The 24920-nt window shown below is 33.5% G+C and overlaps 1 protein-coding gene across 3 annotated transcripts in view; it reads right to left on the bottom strand.

The window, feature by feature from the left end:
• The window catches only part of KIAA0232 (KIAA0232 ortholog), a 101920-nt gene that overhangs the window by 32570 nt on the left and 44430 nt on the right, over positions 1-24920 (bottom strand). For all 3 annotated transcript variants that reach the window (XM_051965554.1, XM_051965555.1, XM_051965556.1), the window contains one exon: positions 22504-22641. In XM_051965554.1, the coding sequence (XP_051821514.1) occupies positions 22504-22641 (138 nt within the window). The remainder of the gene's footprint in view (positions 1-22503; positions 22642-24920) is intronic.

Raw genomic sequence — 24920 nt, 5'->3', positions numbered from 1 at the left:
TATAAACATTTCAAGACACAAGAAAGAAAATACCAGGGAAGAGGAATGACTATATAAGAAACTGAACAATTGCATATGGTTTACATATATTGGATCACTTGCTGATTGGGGGAACAATTAGGGGAAGGGAGGGAAAAAATTAGAACACAAGGTTTTGTAGGGGTGAATGTCAAAAATTATCCATGTATATATTTTGAAAATAAAAAGCTATAATTAAAAAAAAAGAATAATAATGCTCCTTTCTCTCCCTTACCTTTGAAAATATTATCGATGCTCTTTCATTGTTAGGTGCAAATTTCTTCCACTAGTGTAGATAAATAAGCAGTTCATAGATGTATTGGTTTTAGCCAGTCATTGTAGCATTGAGAACTTAAGTGATTTGCTCATAGTCACACAGCTAGTATGTGTCAAAAGCAGAAATTGAACTTAAGTCATTTTTACTCCAAAGTTGTCCCCATTCTCTTATATATACTCAATAAATAAATGTTTGTGGTTATATATTATGATACAGCCACAAAAATTAAACAAAGCCCCTGCTTCTCTCTATAGCTACCTTATGACCTCAATGAATGTGTGTGTGTGTGTGTGTGTGTGTGTGTGTGTGTGTGTGTGTGTGTTCACTCTTGCCTTGTCTTTCAACAGCCTCCTGTTCTGGTTGGCTTTTTTGCTCCTTCTCTTTCATCTCCAATCCATCCTTTACACAGGATCTGACCATGTCACTGTCCTACTTAAAAAATTCCAGTGGCACCCTATTTCCTCTAACAGAAAATACAAATTACACCTTTTGGCACTTAAAACCTGACACAATCTTGCACTAGTCTCTACTTATCCAATCTGACTCACATAATCTCCTTCATACACCTGCCATTTCTGCTTTTGTATGTCCCTATGTTGGAACAATATGAGATTTGTCTTTAGGAACTCTTGCTTCCCTTTATGGCTAAGCTTGTTAAGTATTTACTTCCTTTAAGAGGTCTCTCATAATTACTCCAGTTATTAGAGCCCCATGTTTATTCATTATAGTTTGAATATTTGTTATTTGAGTTTTTTTATTTTCCTGTATTTATCTGATTAGCTTGTATTTATTGGTAACCAAGTCATGTCACTTTAGTAAAATGTAAATTCCCTAAGGGCTGGAATTGTTTCACTTTTATAATTGGATTTTTAGCACCTGAGACACAGAAGGTACTCAATAAATTCTTGCTGAGGAACACTTACTCACTCTTATAAAGCAATTCTCTTTCTTCTCTGTAGTTACCTCATCCTCAACATTTCATCTAGCTGCATTTCTCTAGCTACATTCCTCTCTATGACCCCCATCAATCATCACACATACTTGTCAGTTGAATGCATGGCTTTCTGTGGTTGTCCTTCGTTCTACAAGAGGACCATCACATCATGGAAGTGCAGCCATGACATGCAAGTGAAATGGATAGAAGGGAGGACTGGGCAAGGGCACCTGCCTCACTTTCCCCTCCAGAGCCATCAGAGTCCAAAGCCATAGATCAAGATGACTGGAGATGGCCCTAAGTGCAGTGGGAGACCTTGACCTTTTTAAGGTAAGGTTTTAACAATCTTACTGAAACAACCTATTCAATGACTAAGGATAGGTGAAAAAAGAAATATGGCCTTTTTTTACCTACTTAAAAAAAAATCAATCTAGGAGAGGAAGATCAAGATTTCTGGCCAAGACAGAAACAATTACTATTTATATTCATTCTGAGGCAATCAAGTCCCAAACAAAGACCAAGTGTGCTCGTCCTGGGACCTTTTGTTGGCCAATCAAAGAAAACACAGCTTTCTAGATATACTACAAAATAGATACCATCTCAACTGTTAGAAATTTTGTTTTAAGTCTGAGGCTCTTCCTGTGAGGTAAGAATTTTAAATGTGAATCCAGAGATACTTTACAACTAAAAGGGATCTTACCAATCATCAGATCCAACCATCCTTTTTACAGGGTAAAGCCTCTAACACAATCTAGATTCCAAAAAACCCCAAGCAGCTCATAATCGTTACAAAAGTTCACAATCGTTACAAAAAAATTCTGTGAAACCTGGGATCCTTTCTTGATAAGGAAAGTGAGCTATAGATAAGCTAAGGGAATCAAGCAGAGCTAGATCAGAATGAAGACAATTACTGTAGGACAAAGATAAAAACTTGAAGGATAGTTTCTATAATCGTACAAATAACCTCCAAAATAATTTTCAATGGAGAAATATATAGAATTTAAATTTAAGTTTTTAAAAGGAGGAATTTGAACAATGTAAACACAAATTGAAAAGGATTTGAGGATGTATGCAGTTTTGCTTTAGTCTTGTTGAAATCCTATATCCCATCCTCTGTTTACATATACCCTCAGAATCAGAATCAGAAAGTGGAACAGAAAAAGAAGACTTCTTCAACTCCATGTATTTTTAGACTGGTAGGAGGAGAAATATTTAGACTAGTCAGAACCAGTTCTCAATTTAATAATAATTCAATAACAGTTCTTTCATTAGTTCATGTTAACACCTGAATATAAAAATTAGGCTCTGACTTTTAACATGCTTATAAAAAGTAATTGTTACTTGGAAATATACAAAGGATAATGTCTTTCCTGTTAGATTTATATCTGATGCAGTAACTATCATGGTTTCTGAAAGAAATAAAAGAGAGGATCACATGATCATTGATTTAGATCTGGAAGGAACTTTAGAGATATCATCCAGTCTAAGTGGTGACAAGCTTTAAAAAAAAAAAAAACAGGGACTATTCATCTGTACATTAGGGACCTTTATAGGTCACATATAGGCTTAACTTTAAAATGTCAGGCTATCTATGGCTTATCTTATTTTTATTTTGTTAAATAATTCCCAACTACATTTTAATCTTATTCAGGTCTCTGCAGATATACAGGCATGCTTGTGTATACTTTGACACTTCAGTTCCATTTCAATCCCTTCAATTGGCAGATGAGGGAACTGAGACCAAACAAATCACCCAGGCTCAAATGAGTAGAAAGTGGAAGAGGTAGGATTCTAATCTAGGTTGTCTGGCTCCAAATTCAACATGTGTTTCACTCTGCTGTGCTGCTGTGTACTTAGATGAGTTTAAAAGTTAAAGGTAAACTGGTTTGGTCATCTTATTTTTTAGTGAATGCAAACAATTCTACTTTTTAATATTCATCTTGGAACATAAATTTACTAAATTTCTTTCCCACGTGCTATGCCCTTCTTCTCCCTCACAAAACAAAAAAACAAACAAAAAAAAAAAACAACCTTTTTTTTCTTTTCATATGTTTGTGCTTTTGTTCCCCAGAATCTAACTTGGATGTGCCTGTCTCTATCTCAGTCTTCTCTATATTTTCTTCCTGTTCATTTGTTTCCTATTCCCACTACTTGTATTCTTTGCCCATTCTCAAATCTTTTCCCCTTTCTGCTTCTATTTCCTCATACCAAAAATATCTTTATTTACAGCTTAAAATTTGAAAATGAGCAAGATATTTTCTATTTGTAGTCACTATGGAATAAAATTTTAGTACTTCTTTAAAATTAAGTAAATGCTTTCTATTTCTCTATTCAGACATATTAAATTTCTTGTTTTTTATATATAGCCCTGGAAAAGAAAATTATTTCCTCATCCTTAGTGATATTTACCCTATTCTGCCCTGGAACTCACCTTTTACCATAGTTTATTAAAACACATAATTAGATTTGGTTGCTTTAAAAGATTACTTTATAAAATTACATATTTAATATGATCATTTTATGAAGGAAAAATTACTCCTAACAAATATAAATGCCAAATTTGACTAAATGCAGAATTAAATCTACATCATTATGATGACCTAAGTGAAAATATTTAAGGAATTACTCTGCAATATTCTCTGTGGTAAAAAATCCTGGAATGCAAAAATTGACCAATATTTCTCCTTGGGTGGGGGGAGAGATAGAGAACTTTGAAAAGAAGCATTGGACAAAGAAAGAAGAGCTCTAGAACTTGGACAAATCATTTAACTTTTCCAGATCTCAGCTTTCTCAACTGTAAATTGAAATTGGAAAAGATTGCCTTTAACATCCTTTTTAGTTCTAAATCTATGGTACTAAAGCTAGAGCTTTACCTAATATAATGGGGAATAAAGAGAAGGAAGTCAGGATTGTTGATTTTGTCACAAACAAATCTTCTTCATTAAATAGGTTAACAAGCTCAGCTGTTCCTAAATATGGGAAAGTCTGATATCTACATGTATACAAAAATACCAAAATTACATCCTTTAAAGAATATACATTCAGGTCAATCCAGTGAGGAGTTGGTGACAGGTGATGTGTTAGAAAAAGGCCTGGACAAAAGGTCAGGAGAAAGAGGTTTTAGGTTCCAGCTGGATTTATCATTTTGGACAAGCCATCAAACCCTGTTGTCTCAGTCTCCTTTTGTGTTAAATGAGAATAAACTCAAGAACCAACTTCAGAGGATTCTTTGAAGATACCTGGATACAAGTTAAACTGCTTTGAATTATTGTTCTCTACATGCATAAAAAGTATTCCCTTAATATTTTACTAAACATATATATATTTTTAATTAAAGCTTTTTTATTTTCAAAACTTATGCATGGGTAATTTTTCCATGTTGACCCTTGCAAAACCTTGTGTTCCAAATTTCCCCCCCTTTCCTTTACTCCCTCCCCTAGATGGCAAGAAATCCAATATATGTTAAACATGTTAAAATATATTAAACATGTTATTTATTAAGCATTCATATAACAGATACAAGAAAAGATAATCCTTGTTCTCTAGGGGCATAAAATTTCTATTTATCACAATGGAAGAGCTCAAAAACTATATACTATGTCTCTATGAAATCTTTCCCCTATTTCCTCATCTGACTGAAGAGTATATTAGACTAAAGAATCTCTAAAGTTTATTTCAGTCCTAAAATCTTAAAATTCCTATGAAATCTGAAAATGAAGCTATTTATAATGAACTTGATAGAGCAATCATGCCACTCTTAGGTTTGTAAAGAGGTAGCAATGCTTCCATCAACCAGGTAAGCCAAAATAGATTTGGGGCTCAGTCAGGGAACTTTTCTAAATCTTTTTTCAAGTAATCCTTCTAAGATTGTGCAAGTAGGTATAATTTCCATCTAATAAATAAGGAACTGAGGCTCAGAAGTTAAATGATTTATGAGTTACAACATGGACAAAGTGTTAAGTCAGGACTAGAACCTATCTTTCATCTCCTTGTATAGGGCTTTGCTGGATCTCTTTATTCCCCCTCCCCTTCCCATCTATCTCTTTTCACTGTTTCTTTCTTGAACACAGCTATGACCTAGGATCTCAGACAGGCTAACAACAAGCAAAGAAAGTAACAGTGTCTATAATCGGTAGGACCAGGGGCCCACAACTTGTCTCAAGAGGGCTCACTTCAACTTCAGTACTGAGGCTGTTCTATAGTCCCTCATCTAACATAACAGCTAATGAAGGGAAGATTTTCAATAAAAAGAATATAGATTGTGTCTCTATTAGTTTATACAGGGCATGCCAATAGTTTTTGTGTAATTTTAAGCTTCTTTTAAAGATATATTATTGAAGTAATAGGAAAAATATTAATTTTGAAATTTTATATTACTTAATATTTTCTGGCAAATGCGATGTTATTTTAGTTAGACTTAATGTTATAACTTAAAATGTTATCTTCCACAATCCTTTTTATATTTCAGATCACTTTCCTGAGTCTCCAGTACTATTTCTACTTTGTATAGTTGTACAATTTTCTTCGTTAAAAGAGATAGGAGGAGAGGCTGAGGATTTTGCACAGCCCTATCTCACTTAAATCCATTTCAATTGCAAGTCATGGTAATTACCGTCCTGATATCATGGCCCTCTTGAAGAGGACAAACAACAATTCTTGCAAATTAAAAGGACCAGTTTATAGAAATCTCACAATTCTTATAAACTTGTCACTGGGGTTCCACAATCTATTTGGATGGAGTCCATTCGTTTACCTAGATAATGAGATAAGAAGCACTGTTATGCTGAAGTCACATGCAAATGCATGCATGTGGGCTTCTGATCCTGAAGAGAAGAGATCAGGACATTGTATTTTAAAATGTCAAAACTGTGCTCCACGCCAAAAACAAAAACAAAAAAAAATAGGTGACCAACCAGCAATTGTTTGTCACTGATGCTGTATGGTATTAAGAAAATTGAGGGAAGGTGACCTTTAATTTCCTTGTAGTTTTTAATATACTGCAGGTAATCTGGAGTTTGGTAATTTCCACAGTGTTTGTATATATTTGTGGTCAGTTTAAGTTATTCCTTAAGTCATGTGTATGTAAAAAAGACTGTTATGGAGTACATATATATAATTTGCTTTCAAGTACACACACACACACGCAGACACAAGAATTATTGAAAGTAAATCACTCAACAGAGAAAAAATCCAAAGACACACAAGTAAAAAACAAATCAAAATTAGGTCATCCTGCTTTTAAAATCAATAACAATATTTAATTCACAAAAAGCTAAAAATATGGATCAACTAAAAAAAGGAAGACAAGAAAAAGAAGAGGCAGGGGAAGCAGCAATAGTAGTAACAGACCAGAGAAGAATTAGGGACCAAAAAAATAAAAAAAAAAAAGAAAAGAAAACTTTTGCCTACCTACTCCTTCTCTAAAGCTTTTGCTCTTATAGGTTCCATCTAGCACCAAGGATCCAAAATCCTTATCTCTCTACAATTCCAAATCTGGTCAAAATTTTCCACCTGTTGTCAAACAATACCATCTCATTCAACTTCTTCCTGAGCAAGGATCCCTTTAACATTTTTTGTGTGCTTTGTAATTTTCCAGTCATGTCTGATTTTTCATGAACCCATTTGGAGTTTTCTTGGGCAAAGATATTAGAGTGTTTTACTTTAATGAACAGAATAAAGAACTAATAGGAAATCGACCTATAGAGGATGTAAAAATCAGTATTTTACCAATAAGACCCTATCAGATATTTAAGCAAATAGATTTGTTGTATTCTAACTTAAGTATTACTAAAAAGTGTTTTCAGAAAATTTAACTTGATCAAATGAAATTAAACTAAAGACCAGAGGTTCCCAACCCCATGATATAAGATAATAATAGCTGACCTTTAACTAGAAGTACTTTAAGATTTACAAGCAGTTTCATATAAATTCAGTAATAAAGTGAAGTAGCTGTAGAGAATTTTAGAGTTAAAAGGGACCTTCAAGTTCATTTACTCCAACATTCTATGTAAGAATCATTTTAATAATGCCCCTAATCATACAATGCCTAATTAGACATCAATGGGAAGCTAACTATCTGTGAGGCAGTCTATTCAAATCATAACTAGCTCTGGAAAAATTCTTCTTGATATCAATACAAAATTATATTAATTAAAAAGAAAAAACCAGGTCTAAAGGATTTAGGCTTCATTTAATTTATTCCTCTCATTTTACAGAGTAGGAAACAGAGGCTCTGAGAGAGGGAGGGATTTCTTCAAGACTGCACACAGGTAATAAGATGAATGGTAAGAAGAGAGTCAATTTACATTTATATAGTTTAGGGTCTGCTAATCTCTTCATATAATGTCCTTATGATAAATCTCCTTATGCAATGTCCAAAGCATCATTTGAGCTCTACAACAATCCTGGGATTGTTATCCAGGTATAATTATCCATATTTTACAGAACAAACTGAAGTCAAAGAGATACAGTGAATAGATCATGATCACAACTAATATGTTTCTGAAGTAGGGTTCAAAGTCAGATCTACATGATTCATAATTCAATACTCTAACTATAAGGACAGCATATTCCCTTTCCAGGTAGTATCCAAGAGAGCAGAGATTCAAATTCATCTCTCCAGTCTCCAAATGTAAAGCTGTCCTTTGGAGCCACAAAGAGTATCTAGATGTGGGGATAAAACCAAATGTCAGCCCTTCTAGTATTTGAAGACAATTATCATGTACCTCTCAAAGTTCTCTTCCTTAAGCTAAACAGTCTCAACTTCTTCAACTCTTCTGGTTCCCAGACAGTTCTTTGAAAAAGTTCTAGTTTACTAATTTCCTCAAGACATGATATCCAGAATAAAACAATACCATAGATATAATCTAGCCACTCTAGGCTAACGTAGGTCTTTTGTGAAAACAAACAAACTTTTGTTCTTATCACAATACTTAAAAATGAGGAAATTGAGAACCAGAGAAGCTGAGATGTGAACACTCATCCACTGACTACAAACTATTACCCTTTCCATCATACAAGGCTGCTGACTAAATGTAGCCAAAAACTGCTCTAATTATTTTCGTCACCATATCACACTGTTAAGCTTGTACTCCATAAAAAGCTTTTCTTTAAAACCATAAGTTGGTTAGCCAGATACTTCACATCCTGTACTAATAGTTGTGTCACATTTACTTCAAAACCTAAATGTGCATCTTTCCATTTATCCTCTTAAATTTTGTTCTATTAAACTTAGTTCATAGTCACAACTCACTGAGTTATTTCCTGATCTCAGTTCTATTTTTTAAAGTATTAATTATGACCACAAACTTTGTATAGCCTGCAAGTTTTGACATCTTCATTTATGTTAATGATAAAAACGTTGAACAAGACAAGTTTAAAAATCAATCCTTCCTTTCAGCATACCATAAGTATTTCAAAAACATAGACTATATGATTGAATTCAACCAACAGATACAACAACAGATACATTGCAGGACCTATGTGTGCAGATTCATAAAAGTACTACAACTATCTCTGTGGCCTTCCTAATCAATAAATCTAGAAATGACATGGCTAAATTCCACTCAGTAAAGAGCCAGATTTTTAAATAATTAAATTATGCCATCTGATTTTTGTTGAAAACGTAATATCCCTTTATATGATATAATAAGTCTTGGAATTTTACTTTTTTGTATGGCAGATCAATGAAGTGTGTATGTATATGTGTGAGTGTGTGTGTTTGCCTTTTTAAAAATACTTTTTGTTAGATGCTCCAAATCATTATTGATCAAAGAAATGCAAATTGAGACAACTCTGAGATACCACTACATACCTCTCAGATTGGCTGAGACAACAGGAAAAGATAATGACGATGTGGGGGGGATGTGGGAAAACTGGTACACCGATACATTGTTGGTGGAGTTGTGAATGGGATCCAGTCATTCTAAAGAGCAATTTGTAACTATGCTCAAAAAGTTATCAAACTGTATATACCCTTTGATCCAGCAGTGTTACTACTGGGCTTATCTCTCGGAGATCTCACGTGTACAAAAATGTTTGTAGCAGCCCTTTTTGTAATGGTTAGAAACTGGAAACTGAATGGATGCCCATCAGTTGGAGAATGGCTGAATAAGTTGTGGAATATTACTATTCTATAAGAAACAATCAGCAGGATGATTTCAGAAAGGTCTGGAGAGATTTCCATGAACTGATGCTAAGTGAAATGAACAGAATGGAGAGATCATTGTACACTTCAACAAAAATAATATATGCTACTGTAACCTATTTATCATGTATAGGACTGCTTGCCATCTGGGGGAGGAGGTGGAAAAATCGGAACAGAAGAGAGTGCAAGGAATAATGTTGTAAAAAATTAACCTGCATGGGTTCTGTCAATAAAAAGTTATTAAAAAAAAAAACACAATAATATATGCTGATCAATTCTGATGGACGTGGCTCTCTTCAACAATGAGATGATTCAAACCAGTTCCAACTGTTCAGTAATAAAGAGAACCAGCTATACCCAGAGAGAGAACTATGGGAAATGAGTATGGACCACAACATAGCATTTCCACTCTTTCTGTTGTTGTTTGCTTGCATTTTTCTTTTCTTTCTCAGGTTTTTTTTTTTTTTTACTTTCTTTCTAGATCCAATTTTTCTTGTGCAGCAAGATAACTGTATAAATATGTATACATATATTGTATTTAACATATACTTTACCATATTTAACATGTATTAGACTACCTGCCATCTAGGGGAGGGGGTGGAGGAAGGAGGGGAAAAGTTGGAACAAAAGGTTTTGCAAGAGTCAATGTTGAAAAATTATCCATGCCTATGTTTTGTAAATAAAAAGCTATAATTCAAAAGATATCTTTTGTTTAATTATTTCTGAATAAAGAGGGTCGCTTCTCAGTGACATTAAAATCAGTGACAGCTATGGAACCTGATTTTTATGTTACATTGAAGTTTGAATCCTATTTGGCAAAGTACTTTTTTCTTATACTACTGCATTAAAAACAAACAAAAAACCTACACTATAATCAACCCTAATGGTCAATTTTATTTTTTATTTTTATTTTTTTAAATAATTTTTTATTGATAGAACGCATGCCAGGGTAATTTTTTACAGCATTATCCCTTGCATTCATTTCTGTTCCGACTTTTCCCCTCCCTCCCTCCACCCCTTCCCCCCAGATGGCAAGAATCCTTTACATGTTGAATGGGTTGCAGTATATCCTGGATACAATATATGTGTGCAGAACCAAACAGTTTTCTTGTTGCACAGGGAGAATTGAATTCAGAAGGTATAAATAACCCGGGAGGAAAAACATAAATGCAAGCAGTTTATATTCATTTCCAGTGTTCTTTTTCTGGATGTAGCTGCTTTTGTCCATCTTTGATCAATTAAGGCTCTCTTTATCAAAGAGGTCCACTTCCATCAGAATACATCCTCAAACAGTATCATTGTTGAGGTATATAATGATCTCCTGGTTCTGCTCATTTCACTCAGCATCAGTTCATGTAAGTCTCGCCAGTCCTCTCTGTATTCATCCTGCTGGTCGTTCCTTACAGAACAATAATATTCCATAACGTTCATATACTAAATGGTCGATTTTATAACAGAACAATGAAACTGGCTTTCTCCTTCAATGGCTTTTTTTTTTTTAAGGTCAAAACCCAGCACTATGGCTGATAAAAAAATTTTTTTAGAGAGATAGCTAAATGGTGCAGCTTCAAGTGCACCCCTTGAAGTCAGGAGGACCTGAGTTCATATCTGGTCTCAGATACTTAACACTTCCTAGCTGTGTGACCCTGGGCAAATTGCTTAACCCCAATTGCCTCAGGACAAAAAAAGAAAAGAAAAGAAATATTACTTTTGCAATTTTCCTTAAAACTGTAAACAGCTCTAGGGGAAAAGTTGAAATTGAAAGGCTAAACATCAGACACTTTTGCCTTTGAAAAAGGATATATGATATCCTTATTATATACAAATTGGCTTTTTAACCCAAGGAAATTATTAAACATTACTGGTACTTAGTTTCTTCATCTATAAAATGAAGAAACGGGATTAGATCATAGCATTATAATTTTAGAGCAGAAGATGGTACCGTAGAGGCCGCCCCATCCAGTCCTCTCATTTTATAGATAATCTTCATTTTTAGAAAACAACAGTGGCCACTGGATTGGAAAAAGATCAGTTTACATCTCAATACTAAAAAAGAGCAATGCCAAGGAATGTTCAAATTATCAAATAATTATTCTCATTTCACATACCATCAAGTTTATGCTTAAGATTCTTGTAAGTTAGGCTTCAACAATATGTAAACTGAGAATTTCCAGAAGAGCAGGCTAGTTTTTTAAAAAGGCAGAGGAACTAGAGACCAAATTGCCAATATTTGTTGGATTATGAAGAAAACTGAAGTGTTTCAGAAAAAACACCTAATTCTACTTCATTGACTATACTAAAGCTTTTGTGGGATCACAACAAAATGTGACAAGTCTTCAAAAACACAATAGTACCAGATCATCTTGCGTGTTTCCTGAGGAACCTATGCCTAGGCCAAGAAGCAACAATTAGACTAGAACATGGAACAACTTATTGGTTTAAGATGAGAAAAGATGTATGATAAAACTATATACCATCATTTTAGTTATTTAACTTATATATGCAAAGCACATAATGCAAAATTTCATGCTGGATGCTGGATGAATCAAAAGCTAGAATTAAAGTTGCTAGGAGAAATATCAACAATTTCAAATATACAGATTACATGCCACTCAGAAGGCAGAAAGTGAAGAGGAATTAAAGAGACTCTTAAAAAGAGTGAGAAGAGAGTGCAAAGTTGGTTTAAAATTTAACATTAAAAAAACAAACAACTAAGCTCTTGGCAACTGGTTCTATCACTTCCTAGTAAACAGAAGGAGAAAAAATGGAAGTAATATCAGATTTTTATCTCTGGACTCAAAGACCACTGCATATGGTGACTGCATACATAAAATTAAAAGACATTTACGTGCTCCTTGGAAGGAAAGCTATGGCAAATCTGGACAGTATATTAAAAAGCAGAGACATACCTTGCTGACAACAAAGGTCTATAGAATCAAAGCTATGGTTTTTCCAGTAGCAACGCATGGCTGTGAGAGTTGGACTACAAGGAAAGCTGAGCACTTGATGAATCAATGCTTTCAAAGTGTAATGATAGAGAAGACTTTTAAGAAGTCTTTGGACAGCGAGGTCAAATAATTTGATAATTAATTTACACTATTAACTGGAAATCAAATAGTGAAGATGAAACTTAAATACTATGGTCACATAATGAGAAGATGGGACTCATGGAAAAGACTCTGTTGTTGGTGGAACTATGCTCAAAAATTTATCAAACTGTGCATACCCTTTGATCCAGCAGTGTTACTACTGGACTTATATCCCAAAGAGATACTAAAGAAGGGAAAGGGAACTGCATGTGCAAGAATGTCTGTGGCAGCCCCTTTTGTAGTGGCCAGAAATTGGAAAATGAATGGATGCCCATCAATTGGAGAATGGCTGAATAAATTGTGATATATGGATGTTATGGAATATTATTATTCTGTAAGAAATGACCAGCAGGACGAATACAGAGAGGACTGGCGAGACTTACATGAACTGATGCTAAGTGAAATGAGCAGGACCAGGAGATCATAATATACCTCAACAACAATACTATATGATGTTCAATTCTGATAAATGTGGCTCTCTTCAATAATAAGATGAACCAAATCAGTTCCATTTATTTAATAATGAATAGAACCAGCTACACCCAGCGAAAGAACTCTGGGAAATGAGTGTGAACCACTACATAGCATTTCCAGTCCCTCTGTTTTTGTCCACTTGCATTTTTGATTTCCTTCACAGGCTAATTGTACACTCCTTCAAAGTCCGATTCTTCTTGTGCAGCAAAATAACTGTACGGATATGTATACACATATTGTATTTAACATATACTTTAACATAAAAAAAAAAAAGACTGTTGTTGGGAAAGATTGGAAGTAAAAGGAAAAGGGATGGCAGAGGATGAAATGGAAGAATAGTATCATGGGAATTATAAACACAAAATTTGAGAGACAGTGGAGAAGATCCTGGGAGTTGGACATGACTGAATATCAATTTATGTTTCTTTCTGGTATGTTTAATGTTTCATTTAGTGTGTATGCACTAATATATACTTTACAACACTTTTTATCTGTTGCTTTATACTTAAATTTTAATTTTACAAATTCTGTTTTTCCAGCTAGATTGTAAGCTCCTTGAAGGTAAAGACCATTCATTATACTTTTTTTTTAATACACTCATAGTACTTACCTTACTTTACCTCCTTTGCTCCTATTCCTGAGTTGTTCAATGAAATCACAAAACCACACTGACGTCACTATAAAATTATGCCATTTAACCTCACCTGGATTTTGACCAATGTATGGCAATCCTGTTTCTTAAGATGGCATTTAAGTACTACAATCTAATTCCAATTTTCTTTTTTCAACTTTGCTTAATACTATTTCTCTTCATATATTTGGCATTCCAACCAAACTGGAATGTCTACCTGTGGTTTACATATGCATAATTACATTCTGCCCGTTTATATCTGTGCATATGCCCATCCCACTTCCAATGGCTGGAACAGTTCTCTCTAAATCATCAAGCAGCACTATTCACTACAACATTCGTCATATTCACTGAGCAATCTCTCTCTCTTCACAATAACCTTCCCAGCTCATTTCCCCTCTTCATGAAATATTTATTGATGTCCCTTCTTTTATTAATTAAAAACACAGATGTTCATAAGAATTTCTTGTGCTTTCATTAAATGATAAATTTCTTGATGATGGGGACTGTTTTTCATCTTCGTATCCCTGGCATAGTGGACAGGCATTTAACAAATATTTGTTGAGTTTCTCTGAACAATTCTGCTATGATATTTCTGGGGGGAGATTTCACTAAATGAGAAATGATGGAAAGAATATTATAGAATTAGTTAAAGGACACAGAGGAGTTTGCCTAAAACACATCAAAGATTTCAAAGAGTATAATGGTTTTAATAATTGTCTTTAACTAGATGATTTCCAAATCTCTATTGTTAGCTCCAATCTCTCTCCTGAACTCTAGTCCCACATCACCAACTATCTATTGGATAATTCAAACTGAATGTCTCACAGACATTTCCAACCGAGCATGTCTGACACAGAACTTCTCTCTCTTCCCAAACCTTCCCCTCTAGGACAGGTTAGAGGCTATTCCTGAGACAGGATGGCATGAAAATCCCTGAGGGACAGCAATATGGTGGGTTTAAATCAGGCTAGAGATGATGAAAGCTCACCAATCAGGAGTATAGAGCCAAAGGATAGAAACAAGATGACAAGGCTGGAGATAGATGGAGAGCAAGAACTTGGCATGAAAATGATCTCAGAGCAGCATTCTTGGGAGTGTACTCCCTCTTTACCTTTCCCTCAGTACACTGTTTCTTTCCTTGAAGACTTAGTTCAAGCATGACCTTCTATACAAAGTCACTGCTGATCTCTGCCAACTATTGGTGACCTCTCTCCCAAATTACCTTGATTTTTTTTTTATTCTAGCTATATATGTACATCCTCTCTAGATAGACAAAACAGACAGACATACAGATATAAGTATTTATATATACATACTTCTATATATCTACTATCTATGTTCCTTGTGAGAAAAGGCTGTTTGAATTATGTCTCTTTCTCATTCTTAGCACAATTCTTGGTACTATTGTAGGTGCTTAATAAATGATTGTTGGTAACTTTGAAAGAGAAAGGTGCAAAAAAAGCAAAAGAAAAGGGTAAAGTAGGTATTAGAAGGGAAGGGGTTAAGCAAGATATGGATGAAATTATTTCAAAAGATCTGTAGAGAAATATTTACCTGGCTTGCTTATTTCAGAGGGTTACTGTAAGGATCCAGTGAAATGAAAAAGTACACAAAATTATAGAACAAAGTCTTGTTTCCATTTGCTAAATAAATCTATGTAAGTTTCTAGCTTCAATTTTCTTATGTGTAAGATGAAGCCTTTTGACCAGATTTTTAAGGTCCCTTCTAATTCTAAAATTTTCTAAGTTAAAAGTACTATGCAAATAAAACAATCTTATTTGTAAAAAAAAAAGATTTTAAAATGTCTACTGTCAATTATAATCTTTCATTGACATATAATTTTATTCAACAAAATAATAATTTGTTTATCATGTAGTATATTTGAAAACATTTTAATTCAGTCTTTCACAAAGTCAGAGTAACCTTATAATTAATCTGAATTGGTTAGGATTTTAAATATATACATAAATTTATAGCTATATATATCCTTGTATTTGTCTATAATTTAAATAGATACACACCATTTTCTTAGAAAAGATTACTACCATTTAATAAATGCATGCAAGGAATAAAAAGTCTGAAATTATATTTAGGTAAAAATATTTTAAATAATTTTGTGTTAGTGCACTGAACAATCTAGCCAAGGAAGACATTTGAACTGCAGTATACCAGATTGCCTTTCTTGGAATGTGGCCTATAACTGACTGAAGGGATCAGACAGCTGTTCTTTGTGAATCAAATGCTTAGCCTTGTGAACTAATTAAACTGCAAACTGCTCTTTATTTCAAGCAGACACCTAACTCTTACATTTATAGTCACTATAGAATAAAAAGGTTATCAAATTAAAGTGAAAGGAAATTTTTTTTCAAAAAAAAGTTCAAAAGTGTATTATTGTTAATTGTCTCTTTATGAGCACCCAAACCTGTGATTTCACTGGACAAGGACATTTCTAAGTGAGGGAATTTCTTCTTCCAAGGCAATTAGTACCTTTTTTTTTTAATGAATTGCAGTCTTAGAGAGTTGACCAGAGAATTGAGAGGTGAAAGGACTTGCTGAGAGTCACGCAGTCAGGACGTGCCAGAGGTGGGACTTGTCTGGTATGAAAATCAGGTCCTTACCCACTACCATATGATAACATAGCAGAGCTAGTCAATTGAAAACTATATCTGTAGTGTAAGTACTGAACAACAAGAAATTTATTTTAAGAAAAGTATATTAAAAATATATGAAGAAAAGTATACTATCCCATTTACTGGCATACATTTATGAATCAAGGTATATGAAAAAGGCCATTTTTATGTGCATGCAACAAAAGATAATCTTTGTTTTCTTCTAATGTCTCTTAATATTCAATACAAGTAAATTAGTCACTGAAGTATAAACCTTTATAAAACTGTTTTCTATCCCTTTATCCTTAGCAGTTACTATCTAGACCAAGTGGGAGGAAATGGGCAAAAGAAGAGAGAACTTTCAAAGTAAAAAAGTGAAACCCTCAACTACAAAGAATACTTCCCTCCCACTCCAGTTCTTGATTTTTTTTTATCAGTATGGATTAGAACAACTATGTCCAACAAGTTTTATGCTGCTCTGCAACTGCTACAATCTTCTTAATCACTACTAGTAAAGTGAGCATTGCTTGACAGAGGAGAAAACCTCTAAAAGGTTATACAAAATCCACTAACCTAGAAAATACTGACATTATGCATATGTAATGATATGATTTCAAATCTTGGTTCCTTGGAAATAAAGAAAAATTAGGCTTTTTTTTTTTTGTTTCGGCTGCTCAGGATTAGAAAATCAGCACTGGCCCACACAGTAACAATGCCTATTTCAAAATCCCTTTAAGTGCCAGGGTCCAAATAAAATCAAGTATATGTGTGTGCCACTTGACTATATTTCTGAATTGGACTAAAATCAACAAGATCAAGGATAAGTTTCTATCTTCTGCTATACTTAGTAATGAATGAAATACACATATATACACACAACTATATTCATCATTAGTTATGTTCAATCATATTACAGATTACAGATTACAATGAACATATTTCAGTTGAATTTTATTTTACATTATGGAAGGCTGGCAGTCATTTACATTGCGAGCTATGGTAATGATCAAAGTTTGTTTTTTTTTTTTTTAATCAAATCAAGTTTATGAAAGTCAAAAGAAATATTAGACCATCCTGCCTATTCAAAGGCATTTTGCAAGCTAAATTTGCCCATGTGTTGTCAAGGTTTTTTTTTTGTTTTTAAATTTAAATTAAATTAAATTAAATTAATTTAAAATTTTAATTTTTAAAATTTAACTAATTTAATTTTAAATCAACATTATAAATTATTATTAAAATTAGCTGCTTAAAATGAAGCAAGTAAATTTAGAAAACAGATAGCAAAATACCCTACTCAGTTAGATTCAACAAGCATTTATTAATTTCTTAATGTAAGGTAATATACCAGGTATCAATATTAGAAAGACAAAATCAAAATGGTCCTTCTTCTCAAGAAACTTTTTTTTTTTTAATTGACAGTGGAACAGTAAAGGAATAAAAAGCAGTAATAACACATGAACACAAGAAAATGTAAAAAAGAAAACAAATAACTAGGAGAATCAGGAAAGACTTCTAATATGAAGTGTTGATTTATTTTGCCCTTGAAGGAAGCAAAGGACTCCAGAAGAGAAGAAGCACTGGCTGGTCAGGCAGGAGACTGAATACCAGGTTCCAGGGAAAGACAAGTAGGTCAGTTTAGCTTTATGTGAAGGTGAATGGTAGAAAATAAGACTTCCAGACTTATTTAGAGCCTTAACTGACAAGGCAAGGAATTTACATTTTATGCTAGAGGAAATAAGGGCTCACTGACTTCCTGGAGGAAGTGGCTTTTAGGCCACTTTTCATTGGGAAGGTATTTTGGATAACATTAACCACTCTATTTGCACCCAACAAACACTAACCTATTTTACTTTAAGTTACCCCAAAATGTGATTCTTATAAATTTGTGATTTTCTATGGTTTGCAACTATATACTTTAACAGGAATCATACCGGTATTTTTTAAAGGGGAAGACATTGTTTCAGAAAGCAGTTTAAGGCTGTTAAAAGTATCACACAATTTCTTGAATGAATGCTAGTCTCGCTTATTCAACTATATTCAATCACTGTTGATCCACAGTGTCTGTCCAAGATATATGTTACTGATGGATCAGTTCAATGGATTATCCATATAACTACAAATTGTGGCCAGACAAAAGACATTTTTAATATACTTGCTTTTTCTTGTGTGGATTGCTAGACTAAACACTTGAGTGGTTATATTAAATAAGATAATGTGTAAAGTATTTTGCAAAATCTTAAAGCATTTTGTAAATTTCAGCTGTCATTATTATTATTATTGTAATTATTACTATAGAGTTCATCTGAGAGGCTCAATATAGATCTTTACATATACATAAGAAATGCCAAATTGGAGAAAACGCTCTAAAGCTGTTACTTTATATTACTACAACAAATGCTTTTTCACAGAATCATAGAATTTCCAAGTTGTAAGGGACCTCAGTGACTAACTAGTTTATTTAGTTGCAGAAAAAGATTCTCTTTACAACTGTCAATCCTGTTCATCTAATCTATTGTCAAATCTTGTCATTTTTTACCTTCCTAACATCTTATATGTCCCCTCCTGTCCTCACATAGCCACTCATCCCCTAATTTAAGGACTCATCCCCTTCTGCCTAGACTACATTAGCTTTCTAATTGATTTTAACACAAGTTTCTCCTTACTCCAATTTGTCCTCCACTCAACTGTTAAAATGATTTTCTTATAAAGCACAAGTGTAGCCATGGTCACTACTCAATAAATTCAGATGGCTCTCTATTAATAATGTCTAAAACCAAATATGAAATCTTTTGCTTGGCATTTTAAGTTCTTTACAGACAGGTCTCTTTGTACCTTTTTTCAGCCTTCCCTTTTGGTCTTTTACATAGTCTGTAATCTAGCTCCTTCAATCTCAGTTAAAATCCTGCCTTTCATAAGGCTTTCCTGGTCTCCCCTCCCTCTCTCCCCCTCCCTTCCCCCCAAGGAAGTAGAAGAAGAGTTAGATAAAACATAGCAGAACTTTGCCCACAGGGAGCTTACATTCTAATAGGGGAATATATAAAGATGCACAAATAACTAGGTTATGTGTTAACAAAGGCACAAAGTAGATCACAGTAACAATAAAAATATTAATTTTATTTCAATCTTTAAGTTTTGAAAAACACTTTACCTATATATCTTTTGATCATTTGTTTGATCATGGAAAAGGTGGCATTTAAGGCAGTAAGATTATTTGAAAAGAGAAGGTATTCTAGGCAGAGAAGATAGTATGAGCAAGACCTAGAAAATGCTGAGGGCTTTTTCATGGAATAGTAATCAATCCATCATCAAGCATTTGGTAAGCACTAAGTGATGGGGATAAAGACACCTATATTCTACAGAAAAATAATATACAAAACATATGCAAAATATAGTCTTCAGGGGGCATTTGCTGCTTAAGAGTTCAGAGAAAGGATTACTATAGGAGAGGACACTTGAACTGGGTCCTGAAGGAGGCTAGATGTTCTAAGAATTCTAAGAGTTGATAAGGGAGTAGGGGACAGATAATCTTATGGAACTCAGAAGGCCGATGAAATGTCTTATTTGTGAAGAAGCAAGAGGACTAGTTGGGCTGGATCTAGAATATATGAAGGGGAGTCATGTGAAATAAATTAGGATGGAACCAGGTTTTTAAATATGAAATGGAGCAGTTTAGAGGATCCTAGAGAAAATAGCATCATTGGAGTTTAATAAACAGAAGAAGTAATATGATGAGATTTATGTTAAGAAAAATCATCTTAGCATTTGTGTGAAGTATGGACTAGAGAGAGAAGCAGTTTGAGGCAAGGTAATTAATAAGGAATAGTACAGGCCTGAAGTGATGAATGTCTAAATAGGTAGGTGGTCAGGTGAACAGAGAATTGAGAGAGGTGTGTCAGTAGAAACTTCAAAACTTGCCAATGTAAGGTGAAGAGAGTAAGAAGTTGAAGAGTAATTCAAGGGCCAAGGAATTTGGTATTATTTTAACAAAAATAGGGACATTTAAAAGACAAATGAGTTTTTGGAAAGTAATTTAATTTGGCCAACTAAATTCAGGCAAATAGGAATATTATGAATAATTGTGAATAATACTGTGAATATAGGATGAAGAATCCAGAGTACCAGGCTAAGTAATCCAGTCTTTGGTAGACAAAAGTGAAGCCTGAAGGTTTTTTGAGACAGGAACATGAAAAGATTTGTGCTAATAAAGGAATAATCTGGTAATGGTATGAAAGAAGGGTCAGGAAGACCAGTTACAAATACAATGCAGTAGTCCAAGTGAATACAATGGTAGAGCTAGTGAGGGATGAGGAAACAAGAGAACAGAAAATGTGTAGGTGATATTGAAGGGACTTAGCAGCTCAATGGATCTGAATAAGTATAAAGAGCAATCATAAACACCAAAGTTTCAAATGTGGGAAACGAGGTTCTTGGTGGTCATGGAAAGAAACAGTAAAAACAGGAACTTCACCATTTTAGCCTTGTCAGGATCCCCATGCCAAGCACCCCTCTCTTTTTACTGTCAGGACCAGAGTTAAGGCCCAGCAAAGATTCTCTATTATACTTAGCAACAGCAATCCTTTGTACCCTCCCTCTCAAGAACTCTTCTATAATAAAATTCCAGAACTGTTTTGCACCAGCACCCTAGTGGTCGCTGAGCTCAGACAAGCACCTGCAGAAAACATGTTCTGGTCATGAAGCCCTGCTGTTAATCAAACTTCTCATTGTTGTCATTACTCTCAAACTGTCATGGCTACAGGTCACTAAGTAGCCACAACTATATATATATATGTTTATATATATATAAAGATATGTGCACATGTGTATATAATTTTCCCTACGTCTCCTCCTAAAGGAAGCCTCAGCACCCACATCTAATTTTCCTCCTCCAATGGAATAAAAAATGTTTTTTGCCTATAAGCATTATTTTATTTTTTAGAGTGAAAAGTTGAGGTGAGTTCTCTAGTCATTTATTTCCAGGATTTGATAGACTATTACTTCAGTAATCCAGTACTTCAAAGAATCTGTGATCCCAACCATTCATACCTTCTTATCCTGTTTAATTTTCTAACCTAAACATTAGCATTTCACCCCTCTACCCCACCCCCAACACACACATACGCATACATATCCCCTCAGTATATAATTCAATTACCCTGATTCAGTTCAGAATGGAATTAAAGAATAAACGTTAAAATGAACTTTCATATGGGTTATCATAAGTTCTTGAGAAATGCTTCTCATTTTTATAAGAGGCTGGGAAACAGGAAAAAAAAGAAAAGGCATTTGTAGTACACAAGGCCATCTTTTTTAGGAAACTTTCCTATATCTCTCACCTATGACCCAATTTAAGATTCTATGTAAATAGTTTTGGGCCTTGCTTAATATTTAAGACTCCTGGCAAAGTATTAAAGGTTAAGAGCCAAATGTTAAATGTTTTTCTTATGTTGAAGGAAATCTGCCTTCCTATACCTTACATTCATTGCTCATAATCTTGCCCTTTTACAATCCAGCAGAATAAACTGAATTGTTCTTCCACATAATAGTTCTTTAAATATCTGGATTATGTCCCCAAATCTCTTATCCAAACTAAACATTATAGTTTTTTCAATTGCTATAGGCAGCCAGGTGGTAGCAGAGATAGAGTGCTGGACCTGCAGTAGAAAGACTAAATTTAAACCAGTCTCAGATACTTACTAGCTTGTGTGACCCGGGTAAGTCATTTCCTCAAAATGGTAAAATAGGAATAACAATTATACCTATCTCCCAGGGTGGTTGTGAAAACCAAATGAGATTTTTGATGATGACAATATTTGCTATTCATATGACATGATCATACTTCTGCTTACCACCATGTCACCATCTTTGGAAGGGCTCTAGCTCCAAATATTCCAGGAATGAGCTGATCAGCTCAGTGTAGAAAAGCACTATCACCTCCATAATTCTACATACTTTAGAGATATTAAGGCAATTAAAGATAGAATAAGCTTTTTTAGCTACATTTTGTTGACTTATGCTAGACTAACAATCAACTAAAAACCTCAGTTCACATGAATTACTGTCTCGTCAAATGCTTTTTTTTTTAAACAGATATAAACTCATTTGACTTGTATCTTACACAAATGTGTATTTAACAAAATAGGCAACTGGCTTCCAAAAATCAGTTGTTTGTGATGCTAAAGAACCCTAAAAATTCCTTTTGAAATAAAACTTAAATCTTGACTACTTATTAATATAAAACAATCTTATATCTCTCAAATTCAAATATGGTCATGAAACATGAATAAATATGTTCTTAAAAAGCATTCTAAAATTCTAAACTTACTTCATCTGAAGCAGAGCGAAGACACTGGACAGCAGCCTGTTTTTTCATTTCTTCTAGAGTTAGATCTGAACACTTCTTCTTACTCTTTCCCCATTTCTTATAAGCTCCTTTTTCCCAACCCAGGAAGATGTCATTCTCCTAAAATAAAACAAATGATTAAAATTAAACAGGATATTGTGTTAGCTTTTCTCATATTTAAATGCCACATTCACATGTCAAAAACATTTATACCAAATTAATTAAGTTAAACCAAAAAAATCCCCTAGAAAATGGCAATCACAGTACTTCAGAACTTCAGTTCACTAATAGTTGTCACTATTTTTAATAGAAAACAAATGCTTGAAAAAAACTTCAGACATTTGATAAGATGCCAAAAATCAGCTTCATGTTTAACATGAGAACTTGCAATATTTTTATTTACATAATAAATTTTCTTCTACCTATATTCTGTTCTGTTATCTAAAAACCTATCACATTTGCAAATGATTTATTACAATAATACATAGTACTTTATGCCTTACAAAGTATATTATCTTACCTGATCATGACAACAACTTTATGTAGTAGAAAATAGAAGTGTTATTAATTCCATTTTTTAGTTGATAACACTAGGGATCAAGAGAGGTGAGGCCTTAGTAGGGGCCACAACTAATGGAGAGCAGGAAGTCAAACCTAGATCCTTCTATTCCAAACTGGGGGCTCTTTCTTTTATATCACAGAGATTTATCTTTGGACAAAGGCAATTTTTTATTGTAAATTACAAATCAAAGTCTCTCTCTGCTTTTTTATATCTTTCCTAATCTTTGATAAAGTTCATAATATAGCCTATCAAGTAAATATTAGATAAAGTTAGATAATAGCTCTGCCCTCAAACATCTTTTAATCTAAAAAGCAAAGAGATTGAAGACATATATGTAAAAGTGTATGTGTTATGTATGTATATGTAAATATGTATGGCATTTTAAAATAAAATCCTATTTCCCAGTTATCATAAATTGCAGAACTGGAAGGGACTTTAAAAGCCACGGCGTCCAAACTCAGCAGTAAGGAGAATAACGTGGATGAATGGAAAAGATATTTTTTTAAAAGCCACTTGGAGTTTGACTATGAAAGTACATTGACCTAATTCACCATATCTGCCAACTCAGAATTATAAACTTTGGTTTCATGACAAAAAAGTGAAACAAATCATAAGATGACTATGGAGGACATAATATTAAATTTCAACTGATATTGCTCTATTCTCATTTCCTTTGGTGAAGAAAGACAAATGGATATTATCTAACTGATACGTTAAAAATTACTAGTTTTCTAAGTGGATGTTATTTCTATTTTCTGACGAGTTAAGTGACTAGATATCAAGAGTACCTTTCTGCTTCCCTTGATGGTCATTTGAAACAATTTTGAAGCCTGCTATTTGTTATTTACAATGGTGAGGGAGACAGAGGAGATCCTTTAATGAGGAACTTATGTAAGAAAAGAGAAATCAGAAGATTAATATTCCATCTGAAGATAGCAAGGCTGATATTTGACAGTTTCAAATTTCCCTTCTGCCATCTCTCTGAAGTGCACTTATCTATTTCGATGTGCTTCAATAAATTTACGTTCCACATAGTGTAACTGAAATTTGAATTACAGCCACGTAAAATGCAGAGAAATTCTGTGAATTTAAATCAATGAAGTGTTCTCAGAATTCATGTTATATTGTATTATATGTTATATATACTATACTTCCTATATATACTCATATTCTATATTACATACTATAATTTCAGGTATATATGTCCTAAAATCCACTACTTTATAAGCTAAAAAAAATTCTTGATTAAATACAAGTTTTTCCCTACAATTCTCAAGAAATCTAAAACTAGTAGGTGAGTTTTTACTTTGTCTCATTTAGATCCACTTGTTTGCCAAGAATTCTTAAACTCTAGCATTTAGATGCATGTTACTTTGCTGGAATTATATTTATTGTAATATTTATTATCAAATTATATTTATTAAAACTTATTCAGTAATTTTGAAAACAGTTAAAATTTGCTATTTTTCTACACTGTAATTTTAATTAATTTAATTTTAATTCTACATTCTAAATTTTCTTCTTCTGCTAAGAATATCTGATTATGACCTTTTCTTTCAGAAATCTTGCAATCCTGATGACTTTTGTGATTTGCAGGAATATTCTTAAAAGAGAAGAAAGCATAAAGAAATAAACATCCTATTTCCCAGTTATCATAAATTGCTTTTATAATGTTTCTTTCCTATTTAAAATCTCTTTTAGTTTCCCTGGATCTTTCTAGGTACCATCTAAAGTCATCAGAACTAGATATTAGTCAGGTGCCTAAGGGTAGAATATAATTCCTAATGAAGCACAAAGGTGGATTATGGCCAAATATTTCACACTGCTAATTCCTTTT

The sequence above is a fragment of the Antechinus flavipes genome, chromosome 6, assembly GCF_016432865.1.
Source record: "Antechinus flavipes isolate AdamAnt ecotype Samford, QLD, Australia chromosome 6, AdamAnt_v2, whole genome shotgun sequence".
Classification (NCBI taxonomy): Eukaryota; Metazoa; Chordata; class Mammalia; order Dasyuromorphia; family Dasyuridae; genus Antechinus; species Antechinus flavipes.
This window is presented reverse-complemented; position numbering and strand designations above follow the sequence as displayed.